Source organism: Atta cephalotes (assembly GCF_000143395.1).
Source record: "Atta cephalotes unplaced genomic scaffold scaffold00077, whole genome shotgun sequence".
Classification (NCBI taxonomy): domain Eukaryota; kingdom Metazoa; phylum Arthropoda; class Insecta; order Hymenoptera; family Formicidae; genus Atta; species Atta cephalotes.
Window position 1 is genome coordinate 601489 of NW_012130141.1, and position 11497 is coordinate 612985.

An 11497-nucleotide genomic window follows, 5' to 3' on the forward strand; every position below is an offset into this window, starting at 1 on the left:
TTTTCTATAATACTCTTTCCCTTTTTCCTTATTTCTTTCTTCTTGTCTCTCTCTCTCTCTCTCTCTCTCTCTCTCTCGCTCTCCCTCTCGTATTTTTTTTGCACATGTTGTGTTATTATTCATTCATGCACTCATACAGTTATGTACACATTTAATTTATTAATAAACTGTGTTCGAACTGTCATTTATGTCAATGCGATATTATTCATTTTCGTAACGACGTAAAATAGTTCGCAATTAAAATGCGCTTTGAAAAATCATTTAAAATGATTAAAATATTTTCCCGCAGAAGCTTTTGAGGTTAAGATGTGAAGAATGTTATTAAAAAAACCGAGTACTCGTTTGTGGCTGCTTTCAGGATAATTTTGGATCACTTGAACTATCGTTAATTAATCTAAAGAGTTGATTTCAAACTGCACCACGAATCAATTATAAACAATTAATGCTTTATGATTACTGAAATGAATATTAAAAGTGAATACTGAAAGAATGCTGATTGAATGACGAATGTCCTATATTATAGAAGAATAAGTTGCTAATGTTATCATTTATAAATATTTTCGCGAAATCTTAATATCTGCTATAACTTTGGCTAAGTATGAAGCATAGTTCTCAGGCAGAATTAATAGCATGAAGCTGCACACATGTTTGCTATACATCTCCTTGTTACTTTTGCTCTATATTTCTCATGGATCAAGCAATAATCACTTTAACTTAAATAGCTTTGAAAAACATGACAATAGTAATTGTAATGCAAAATTTTCACTACATGAAACATTCGTCTCTCCAAACTCTTGTCATGATGCTCATGATGAAGAAGTTCAAGTTACCTTTTCTTCTAGTATAGTCGAAAATGAGTATATAATCAAATTTAATGGTTATTATAAAGCACATGCACGAGAGAATTATATAAGAGCCGTGTTAAATTCGTCTAATATTAAGAACTGGAAAATCATACCGCATAACAATGCAATATCCATGTATCCTAGTGATTTTGATATTGTACGTTTACAAGAAACGGATAAATACGAAGGACTCAGAGCTTTAAATAATCATCCACTTGTAAAGACTGTGTCATCGCAGAGACTTATACATAGAACTTTAAAATTTATCAATATAACATCAAATGATTCTGATGTTATAGAATATGGAAACTTCGAAAGAAGAATCAATGTAAGTTTTGAAATGTATAAAAATAAAATAACTATGTGCGTCTAAATTTTTTACATTAAATCATGTATCTAATATTGTTAAGGTAAAACTTAATTTCAGAATGTTCAGTCTGGACAATCGACAAATCGACATACATCTCGAAAGTTATTAAGAGCTATACCGAAACAAATTACTTATCTGCTCGAAGCTGATGTACTATGGAAAATGGGCATTACTGGAAAAGATATAAAAGTAGCGATATTTGACACCGGGCTTGCTGCTAGTCATCCACATTTCAAAAATATCAAAGAAAGAATAAATTGGACGAATGAGAACACTAGGGAGGATGGCCTAGGCCATGGGACATTCGTAGCTGGTGTTATTGCGTCATCCTCCAGAGACTGTTTTGGTTTTGCTCCAGATGCAGATCTTTATATTTTCCGCGTTTTTACAAACGATCAGGTACCTCTATCCTTCATGTTTCTTTCCTATTTGTAATTTTAGATTTAAATTTGAGACTTAAAAAAATTTGTATCTGAAACATAATAGGTGTCTTATACCTCGTGGTTCTTGGATGCATTCAATCATGCTATACTTCGCAAAATAACAGTGTTAAATTTGAGCATTGGTAGTCCAGATTTTATGGATCAACCATTTGTCGATAAAGTATGGGAGGTTACAGCTAATGGTATTATTATGGTATCGGCAATTGGCAATGACGGGCCTTTATATGGGTAAATAAAATAATAAATCTTAGAATTTGCTTAAAACTTCATATACATATTATCAAAATTTGAAATCGCTCCTCTATCTTCAAAGTAATCAGTTTTTCAAGATTTAAATTTCAGTTATTTTTTATTTAAATTCGAGTTATGTTTCTTCGATTTCTTATGTATTTAGAAAAACTGAGTATGATTAATTTATATATCACGGCATTTCATTTGCATAGCACTTTAAGTAATCCTGCCGATCAAATGGATGTGATTGGTGTAGGAGGCATCAATTGGGATGATCAAATAGCAAGGTTTTCTTCCCGCGGTATGACTACTTGGGAATTGCCTTATGGATATGGTAGAATCAAACCTGATTTAGTCACATATGGATCAGGAGTAAGAGTATCTGCTTTACAGAACGGATGTAGAAGTCTTTCTGGTACCTCTGTTGCTAGTCCCGTTGTTGCTGGTGCGGTTGCATTATTAGCTAGTGCATTTATAGAAATAAATGGATCTAAAATTAATAAAGAGAAGGTAATTACGATTTTTTATACTTATGCATCAATACAAATATCGTTGAAATATTATACAGAGAGTGAATATTGAAAAACTAATCTATTGCATTTGTGTTTAATAAATAATAATAAATAAATATTTTTAAGGTAACACCGGCAAGTATGAAACAAGCGTTAATAAATTCAGCCCGTCGCTTACCTGGAATTAGTATGTTTGAACAAGGTGCAGGAAAATTAGATCTCTTGCGAGCATTTCATTTTCTACAGTCATATATTCCTATCGTTACACTTCATCCAAGGTAAGTTTTTCTTTATAAATAACGAGAAAATACTTCTACACGATAGCTAGTGTAATTTTTTGTTTTTTACTTACTATTCATATTTGTTTAATTAATTAATTCTGTTGACTCACTAATTATAAATATTATTTATATACATATAATGCTATAATAATCGCGTATATTAAATGATAAAATAATCAGATAAAATAAATAGGAATATCGATAAAATTTTGATTACAATAATCGATTTTTTGCTTTTGTTAATTAGCTACATAGATTTGACAGAATGTCAGTATATGTGGCCATACTGTACTCAAGCTGTATATCATACTGGTATGCCAACAATAGTCAATGTAACTATAATAAATGGTTTGGGTGTGGCTGGAAATATAGTAAATCTTACCTGGCATCCATATATTGGTAATGGTGAACATATTGATGTGGCGATAACATATAGTGATGTCTTGTGGCCATGGTCTGGCTGGTTAGCAGTCGCTATAACAGTCCCATCAACATCTCACGACTGGCAGGGCATTGCGCAAGGTTTAAACATTAATTTCATTTTTATGATAAATTGATTTGTATTTATTAATAGCAGATTACATTTCTATATAGGTCGTATCTCACTCACAGTTGAGAGCGATGGCGCAGGTAAACCACGGCAATCAACTGTGACGCTCCCATTGCAGGCAAAAATTATACCTACACCTCCTAGACAGTGAGTAAAATTAATACTTTTGAACGTGATGTACCGAAAAATATATTCGCAAGGATATTTAATAAATTATCTATATCTCTTATTATCTCTTCAGTAAACGTATCTTGTGGGATCAGTACCATAATTTGCGATATCCACCCGGATATTTTCCTAGAGATGATTTGCGCGTAAAAAACAACCCTCTCGATTGGAATGGAGATCATATACATACTAATTTTAAAGACATGTATCAACATTTACGTAATACCGGATATTATCTTGAAGTACTTGGTCATCCATTCACTTGTTTTGACGCAAGAAATTATGGGACTCTGCTTATTGTAGATACAGAGGAGGAATTTTTTCCTGAAGAAGTATACATTTATGTTTTATAAGATTATGTATTTTCTATATGCTCATTTATATATGCTGACGTGAAATGGTTTCAATTGCAGGTGACAAAATTAAAGCGAGATGTGGAAGAGAACGGTTTATCAGTAATTGTATTTGCAGACTGGTACAATGTAGCAGTCATGCAAGAAATTAAATTTTACGATCAGAATACCCATCGATGGTGGATACCTGAAACCGGAGGTGCCAATATTCCAGCGATAAACGATCTGCTTTATCCTAATTGGGGTGTGGCATTTAGCGACGAAGTACGAAACGGTCAGTTCACCCTTGGCCAGCATGCGCCAGTCATATTTGCGTCTGGCACTACGTTAACTAGGTAAAATATTTTATACGTAGGGAAATTAGTTTAGAATGTATACAGCACATTTTTTTTATATTTATTCAGATTTCCAAAGGATGGAATCGTTCTGTATGCAGATTTATATGATCAGGGTCAAGAGCTTCTGGAAAAAAAATCAGGAATACCTACACTTGTACCGATACTCGGACTTTTACAAGTGACGAATGAGAATGATGTTGAAGCGGCATTTAATGTTAAATTTCATAATGAAATACAAGCAGATCAGAATGGTGAAAAAAATGTCAAAGATACGACGAGTACGTCCGGTAGACTCGTTGTTTATGGAGATTCAAATTGTATTGATGACAGCCATTTACAAAAATGTATGTATTACAAAAAAAATATTAATGAAAATATTATAAATATTGATAAATATTTTACGTTAGAAAACATTTTAAATTTTCCATTTCTTGAAACATTTTGAATTGTACAATTTCATTGGATATTATTTATTGAAATGATATTGTTATTCATATTTAGCCTGTTTTTGGATGCTCGACGCTATTTTAGAATATACAACAACAGGATACGTACCTACTGTTTTCATGGATGAAAGTCAGAAAAAGCACAAGACTGTTAAAACGACCAGTAATATAGAAATTGGAGAATTACCATATCGAATGAAGGAAAATCATTTTAGTCGTCATAGTAAAGTATTAATAACTAACGAACCAGCAGATAGTTTTAGATCTCTTCCGTTATGTACCACTCCTATCTATGCCGTTCCTGTACCAGTCAATGAATCTGTGCCAATGTAAGTAATTTTACGCATATATAAATATTATTTCAATTCCAGATACATTAAATTTGCTCAATTTTTTTCTTGTTCCTATATCTGAAAAATAAATGCTAGAAGAAAATATTTTAAAATTGTATTCCACTTACCTTATAATTATAGCTGAAAGAATAGAAAATTAGAGGCTACAACTAAAAATAGATGGCTCTTATTTAATCTTTAGACAACTGGCATTTTTTTCAATAAATTGGGATTCTTTTTTCTCAAATATTTTGCTATGTAAGTAACGTACATATTGTCCAAAATTTCGAGATTTGTGCGGAGCCACAAAAGTGGTTTTCCCGGCCGGAAACATACGATCAAATAAAAAATGTTTTTCTCAAAAATAGAGTATTTTGGGGGGGTTTTGGTATCGCTGATTCCTATTCTGATCATATAAAATATTTATATGATCTGATTTATAAAATTTCGAACCTTAAACGCAATATTAACAATGAATATAAATATATAAACTCAGAACTTTCCTTTAGCATTATCCAGAGCTAACGACGTGGACGTAGAAAGTTTGTAGCTCCTTTTTGATTATTTTTTTATTTGGTTTTTGAATTTTTTTATTTTTTTTTACTTTTTTCTTGTTTTATAATTTTATATTTTTTAATATTTTTTTATTTTTTTGTATATTTTTCAATATATATTTTTTATACGTTTTATAATTTTTATTTTTTAATACAATACACACATATATATTTAATACATTTAGTATTAAAAATATCACTAAAAGTAGTGGTATTTTAATTCAAACTCAAGAGCCACAAAAGTGACTTTTTCAGCAGTCTAAAAGTTCAAGTATTCAACCAGATTATGTACTTGTTCTATCATTACTAATTGTTTCTAGATTTTTGCGAACATCTTGAATATTTTTTTTTTTAATTTTTTTCACAGAGAACTTTACAGGTCTCAGAAGATGGTTTCTGTAGGAAATACTATGAGCGCAGCAAATTCAGTAATGCAAGATACGGACACTTTTTGGCTTAAGAGACGAGTTGGTGGTGCTGGTATTTCTACGTTGCAACATCTCGACACTGATATTACGGCTTATGACGCGAAAGAAATTCAGGAAGAATATGTGATTATACACCAATGGAGTTACGTAATAGTGATAGTTATTATAATGACAGTTATCGTGTATTTGTGCAGTTATTTGGGATTGAACAGATATTCGCGCAGGAAACGTGCTATACTAAGAATATTTGGAGCTATTCGAGCGTTGATTGTGCGTAGGATACCTATACAAATGTAATTTGATAACTTTGCAAGAATTATGTATTGTATTTAAAACACACATAGTCAATATAATTTTTTTAAATAATTGGAATATATATTTAAATTCCAAGAAATTTGTATACAAATTAGACTATGTGCCTTTAAAACATACAACGTGAATTTGTAGATTATGTAAATTATTTTGATATAAAAAAATTACACCTAATTACAAAAAACAACGTTATTTATTGACTTTCTTAAACTAATGAGACAACAAATAATATTAAATTGTACATTTCGCTTATTATATATTTTAAAGTCTTTAACCCCCCCCCCCCTCCTTTCCCCTCTCCTAATCAGTATTCGCTCTGCAACTTCCTTAACTGATAGTCGTGTATTTCATATTAATGTATTTATTTAACGTATTAATGTATTTGTTTAGCACAATTGAACAATTTTTTTCATTTTAAAGATCAAAACTTGAAAAATAACATCATGTAAATGAAAATATGTAAAGTTGTGAAAAATATTTGTTATAAAAAATTTTTCACAATGTAATTGAGAAAATGTCCGGATTCACTGAACTCGCAAATACTGATTAGAGTTCACAAAATTGTAATGTAAATCGTTTTTTACATTTTCTTTCTAAGAACATTTTATTAACTGCTTTATACATTAATTATAAAATGGATTATAAGTAACCCAGTGCGCTCTGTCTTGTTCTGTTGCAGATTTATGAGTAGTAAAAATGCTTTTGAAAACTTCCGACGCTTTAGGATCTTTCGCAACACTGTAATCACTTTTAGCTTTTTTATAAGCAGGATCATCGGCCTCCTTATGATTATTGTTCAATTTAAGAATTGCTTTATCCTCCTTTTTCATCTTTTTCTTAGACAATTCATCCGTTTTCTTTTCTTCTGTTGAGATATCATCCTCCAATTTCTTCTTCTTTGACTTCTTTTGATTAGCTTTTCTAAGCATCGCTCGCTTCATCATGAGGTCCACGTCATCTCCTTCTGCATTTAATATGACTATGTCTGTCTCTTCAAATGGTTGCTGACATTTGTGACACGACTGTGAAATTTAATTAACAATATAAATAAGGACGTGTAAGAGTTGGTTATAAAGATTGCACAAATAATAAATTAAAAAAGTTAAGATATAACATTCGACTATAATTAAATTAAATTGTAAAATTTAACATTTTTCTTGTTGTAAAACTTATTCAGTATTTATTATTTATTTTCGTTATATACAATAACTGAATATTTTTACTTACTGTACTCTTTACTTCTTTGAGGGCACGTTCACTCATTACACAGCCACATGACCATAAGAAACAGAATTTATATTTTCCATTCATTTCCAAACCAATGACTGGACAAATAAATGGGCTTTTGCCTCCATCGTTGTAACGGTCTCCTTTCTCAGCTTTATCACCATCAAATGCTGGATTTAGTGTTAAATTGAGATTCCTTACATCTTTCAAGTTCTTAATATGTACAGCAGATTCCGGAAGAGTATTTCGATCCAAAAGACCTTCCAACACAGCTTCTTTACTGTACAGACGACCTAAACCACAACTCACGATCGGTGATTGCAGTGGTAATTGCCGTATCGTACAGTGCTTCCATTTAAAAGCTAATTCTGCTTCTTTGTCTTTCTGTTAATAGATATATACACACATATAGGTATGCAACATAAATAATAATATACAAAAAATAAATAATTCATTTCCTTTTAAAGTAACTTTTTTTACATTGAAAATAATTTAAAGAGATTATAATAATATAATAATTTATAATTTAAAGAGAATAAAATCAGCTCAAGATTGCAGAATAAAAGAATAAAAAACTGAGATCGATATTGTATAAGGTATTTTTTTTTTTAATAAGAACTTTTCTTCTCGTTTCAATAAATACTAAATACATGTATTTAAAAAAACGAATCTATTAAAAGCAATGATTCTTAAACCTGTTCTACAATGTTTTTTTGTTTCTTGCTTTTTGTTATTTTTTACATTTTGTCTTTTTGCTTCTTATCCGGATTTTTGTTTTATATTGCCCGAGATAAAAGTTAATGATAATGAACTTCGGAAGAAATACATAGCAAAAAATATAAAGATTGCAAAGAAGAAAAAAAACAAAAGGTAAAAAACAAGAAACAGGAAGCAAAGAGCATATTGTAGAATAGGCTTTAAGATTGTTCGCATCCCATGCTCTGACATGCTCCTATCATAGATCCTTCCAGAGAAGTTTCTCTCTAATCTTACTCACTCCAACGAGCGCGTTGGAGTGAATAGAAGCTATGATAGGAGCATATTGGAACATGTTGAGCGATGCGAAATTTCGCTTTAATATTCAAGATTGTAGACAGAAATTTCAATAAAAAAATCAATAGAAAAACTTCTCTAAGCGAGGTTATAGACTTTCCAAATTTACCTGTTCCGGTTTCCTTTTCACCCTAACGAGCTCGTCCCTGCGAGGAATAGTGCCACCATCGCAACCCATGACGACACTTCAGAAATATCTCAATATATTATGTAAATATTTTCCTCTTCTTCTCTCGATTCCAACGAAAGACAAGAATGGACAAGAATAGGATGAATGGAATACTCCAAAACACAGCAGAATATTATTTATGAAGCGACGCGATCGTAAAGAAATGGCGTACTACACGTCATCGTCATCACACACAACGACAGTGCTGCCAATCGCTCCCTTAAAATCACTTTCTTATGTATGATGTAGATTCTTACATTTCTCCATTCAATTATTACAATTTCTTCCAATCGGTACAGCGATAAATGATAATAAGTAACGACGAAAAATGGAAAGTTGATGTGCGACTCCGATTCTCAATCTGCTGAATCGGCCGAAAAGGCTGGAAAAGGCTGAGTTGGCGACACTGCGTCGCGGAGTCAGCTGACGGCACGGCGTTGCGAGGCTGCGGCGGCTTTAGTTGTCGGGCGGGTCGCAGGGCAGCAGCACGCAATCTGTCATCACGTGAGTGGTCACAATGGTCTCTGATGGTCCTGTCGTCGGCGAACAGCGTCGTCCAGCCTGCAAGATCCTCTGAAGTCTCTTCGGTGGAAAGCCGACCTGGCGACCAACTGCGCGACATCGACGACGGTAACGACGAGGAGGAGGCTTAGCTATCTCCCGCTGGTACGTAGCTGGTGATTACATTCATCTCGACGAGACGCACGCACGGGCACGCGCCTGCCGATCTCGTTCCCGAGGCGAAACGTCAGGGATTAATCGACGTCGTCGAAAACGATCCGCAAAGATTCTCACCGCGTGATTTCCCGCGTATAATTCTTGTTTCCGATTTGCGTCGTATGTTCATGCTCTTCCGCGCCCGCCGCCAACGCATCGCGCATTATCGATCCCTTCGAGAGGGCGGCTCGAGGTCCGCCGACGCCATTGGATTGGTGACGGCGGCTGTTTTTCTTTCCTTCCCGTCACGGGATTCATTCGTGTATTTCTTCAAAGATCTCATCTAGAAATCTCTTTCAAGAACGCGCCGTTCTTTAACGCCACTACTCGTCGCGAATAGTTCCTTTTTTTTTTCTCTCTGTCTCTTCGCTCTTAATTCGATATCGATCGGCCATACACCGCGGGTCATTCGTATATACGGTCACGTGGAAAAGGCGCCTAATTACATAACAAGCTCCTACCGTGCCACACCCCCTTCCGTGCGGCTTATCTAGCTATCCACAAATTCCCGCGAATTTAATTCAGATGAAAGACTTCCATTCGACGATTCACTCGGTGATTGTCTATGAGTCGTCTTTTCTCGGCTCTCTACCTCGACAGCTGCGCAAATGCAAGCGGCGCGATGTGCCCAGTTCGATGCATGATAGGATGGCAGCAGGTGGTTGTCTGGAAGAGATCAACCCTTTACATTTATGGAAATTATAAAATGATTAGTTATATTTATTGAACGCAGCAATTAAAAATGATATAAAAGGGCGATTTTTGAGAGTAAAATTATTTTTTATAATACTTAAGTAATTTAATTATCATATTTTTATGCATACTTAGCTTTGTTCTTTTTAACTGAATTTATTGCACACAATTTATTTTTTCTCTTTTCCTTGCCAATAATTGGAAAAAAAAGAGAAAAGATGAATCGTGCAAAAAGTTTAGTTAAAAGGAACAGGTCTCTTATCTAATTTTTCATGAAAAACAAGCAATTAAGTAATACATGTGTACACTTAAAAAAAATTCTTTCGTAATTTGTTTATATTTGGGAACAAGGTCGTTTAAGAATTTTAAGTTAACTGGTGTCGCGATGTATTTCAGGTTTATTAGAACTTCAGTAGCAAAACACACTCATTCATGATGACGGAATATTGGCTGATTTCCGCGCCGGGAGACAAAACCTGTCAGCAGACGTGGGAAACTATGAACAATTTAACATCCAAGCAGCACTCTCTATCAGTGAACTACAAATTTCACATCCCGGATCTGAAGGTTGGAACATTGGATCAGTTGGTTGGTTTGTCAGACGACCTAGGCAAACTTGATGGATATGTGGAGCAAGTAACGCGCAAAGTGGCGACGTATTTGGGTGAGGTTCTGGAGGACCAGAGGGACAAGCTACATGAAAATCTGATGGCCAACAATAGTAAGTAGAAGAAATACCTCGTTATCTCTTGGGCCTTTATATTCTTTCGACAATATTTTCCATATGATGGAGGATCAAGTTATTTAACCAGGGGTCCAAACCATTATCTACATTTATATTCTTCCATTCCATTAATTATATATTTATCTTGATTATTAAACAATATTCAATCTAATTAATAATGTAAGACTGTCAATTCCATTTGAAATATTATGAGATGTAAATATTATGAGATATTACATATTCATTTTAATAATAATTTAAATTTATATTCTCTATCTTGATGGAGAATAGAAAACATAATATATACGCTACACTAAAAGATACGAATTAATAGAATATTGCAATTCGCACTGTCCAATACTGTTTGGGTAAGTGTACATTGCATATGTCATCTGTGATTTGATCAAATACATAGAAGCAATTTTACGGATTATTATTGTTATAAAGTATTTTGGACCCTTGCCAACAGGTATCGATCGATTGTCTATGCATCATTTTCTTATAACGCTCAAACTTAGAATAATACAGTCTGTTGATTAACTAACGCACCAATAAATACTATACACGACACGAAACATGCACACTATTTCGAGTTACCTTTTTTATCAATAATCTTTGATATATATCAGTTACTCCAATTCAATTACTCCAGATTTTACTTGATTTTTTGGAGATAATAATAAGTTTTAATAATAGAAAGTTTTAGAAAAATATAATCTCCATTTCTCCCCATAATGCCCCATATTGTAGT

The 11497-nt window shown here is 33.2% G+C and overlaps 3 protein-coding genes across 3 annotated transcripts in view; 2 read left to right on the forward strand and 1 right to left on the reverse strand.

The window, feature by feature from the left end:
- The first annotated feature begins 630 nt into the window (after positions 1-630).
- On the forward strand, positions 631-6331 carry LOC105624409 (membrane-bound transcription factor site-1 protease). The gene is made up of 12 exons (XM_012205776.1): positions 631-1173; positions 1273-1614; positions 1702-1886; positions 2102-2399; positions 2528-2679; positions 2930-3204; positions 3277-3379; positions 3474-3732; positions 3814-4088; positions 4158-4435; positions 4593-4866; positions 5791-6331. Exons 1-12 carry the CDS (start codon positions 631-633, stop codon positions 6146-6148), a joined length of 3342 nt encoding a protein of 1113 aa, XP_012061166.1. The 3' UTR covers positions 6149-6331.
- A 455-nt stretch (positions 6332-6786) lies between these two features.
- On the reverse strand, positions 6787-8621 carry LOC105624410 (protein RTF2 homolog). The gene is made up of 3 exons (XM_012205777.1): positions 8553-8621; positions 7391-7774; positions 6787-7185 (listed from the first exon to the last, which is right to left on the reverse strand). Exons 1-3 carry the CDS (start codon positions 8619-8621, stop codon positions 6787-6789), a joined length of 852 nt encoding a protein of 283 aa, XP_012061167.1.
- A 1836-nt stretch (positions 8622-10457) lies between these two features.
- Positions 10458-11497, forward strand: part of LOC105624411 (V-type proton ATPase subunit C) — a 13104-nt gene continuing 12064 nt past the window's right edge. The window contains 1 exon segment of the mRNA XM_012205778.1: positions 10458-10743. Within this exon segment, the coding sequence (XP_012061168.1) occupies positions 10458-10743 (286 nt within the window).

Bases quoted from the DNA above. Each gene is read 5' to 3' on its own strand.
- LOC105624409 (XM_012205776.1), top strand. From the start codon at position 631: ATGAAGCTGCACACATGTTTGCTATACATCTCCTTGTTACTTTTGCTC. The intron at 1,887-2,101 runs GTAAATAAAATA...TCATTTGCATAG, and splicing joins AATGACGGGCCTTTATATGG to CACTTTAAGTAATCCTGCCG. The intron at 4,436-4,592 runs GTATGTATTACA...ATTCATATTTAG, and splicing joins TGACAGCCATTTACAAAAAT to CCTGTTTTTGGATGCTCGAC.
- LOC105624410 (XM_012205777.1), bottom strand. From the start codon at position 8,621: ATGGGTTGCGATGGTGGCACTATTCCTCGCAGGGACGAGCTCGTTAGG. The intron at 7,775-8,552 runs GTAAATTTGGAA...ATCTATTAACAG, and splicing joins TGAAAAGGAAACCGGAACAG to AAAGACAAAGAAGCAGAATT. The intron at 7,186-7,390 runs GTAAGTAAAAAT...TAAATTTCACAG, and splicing joins TCAAAGAAGTAAAGAGTACA to TCGTGTCACAAATGTCAGCA.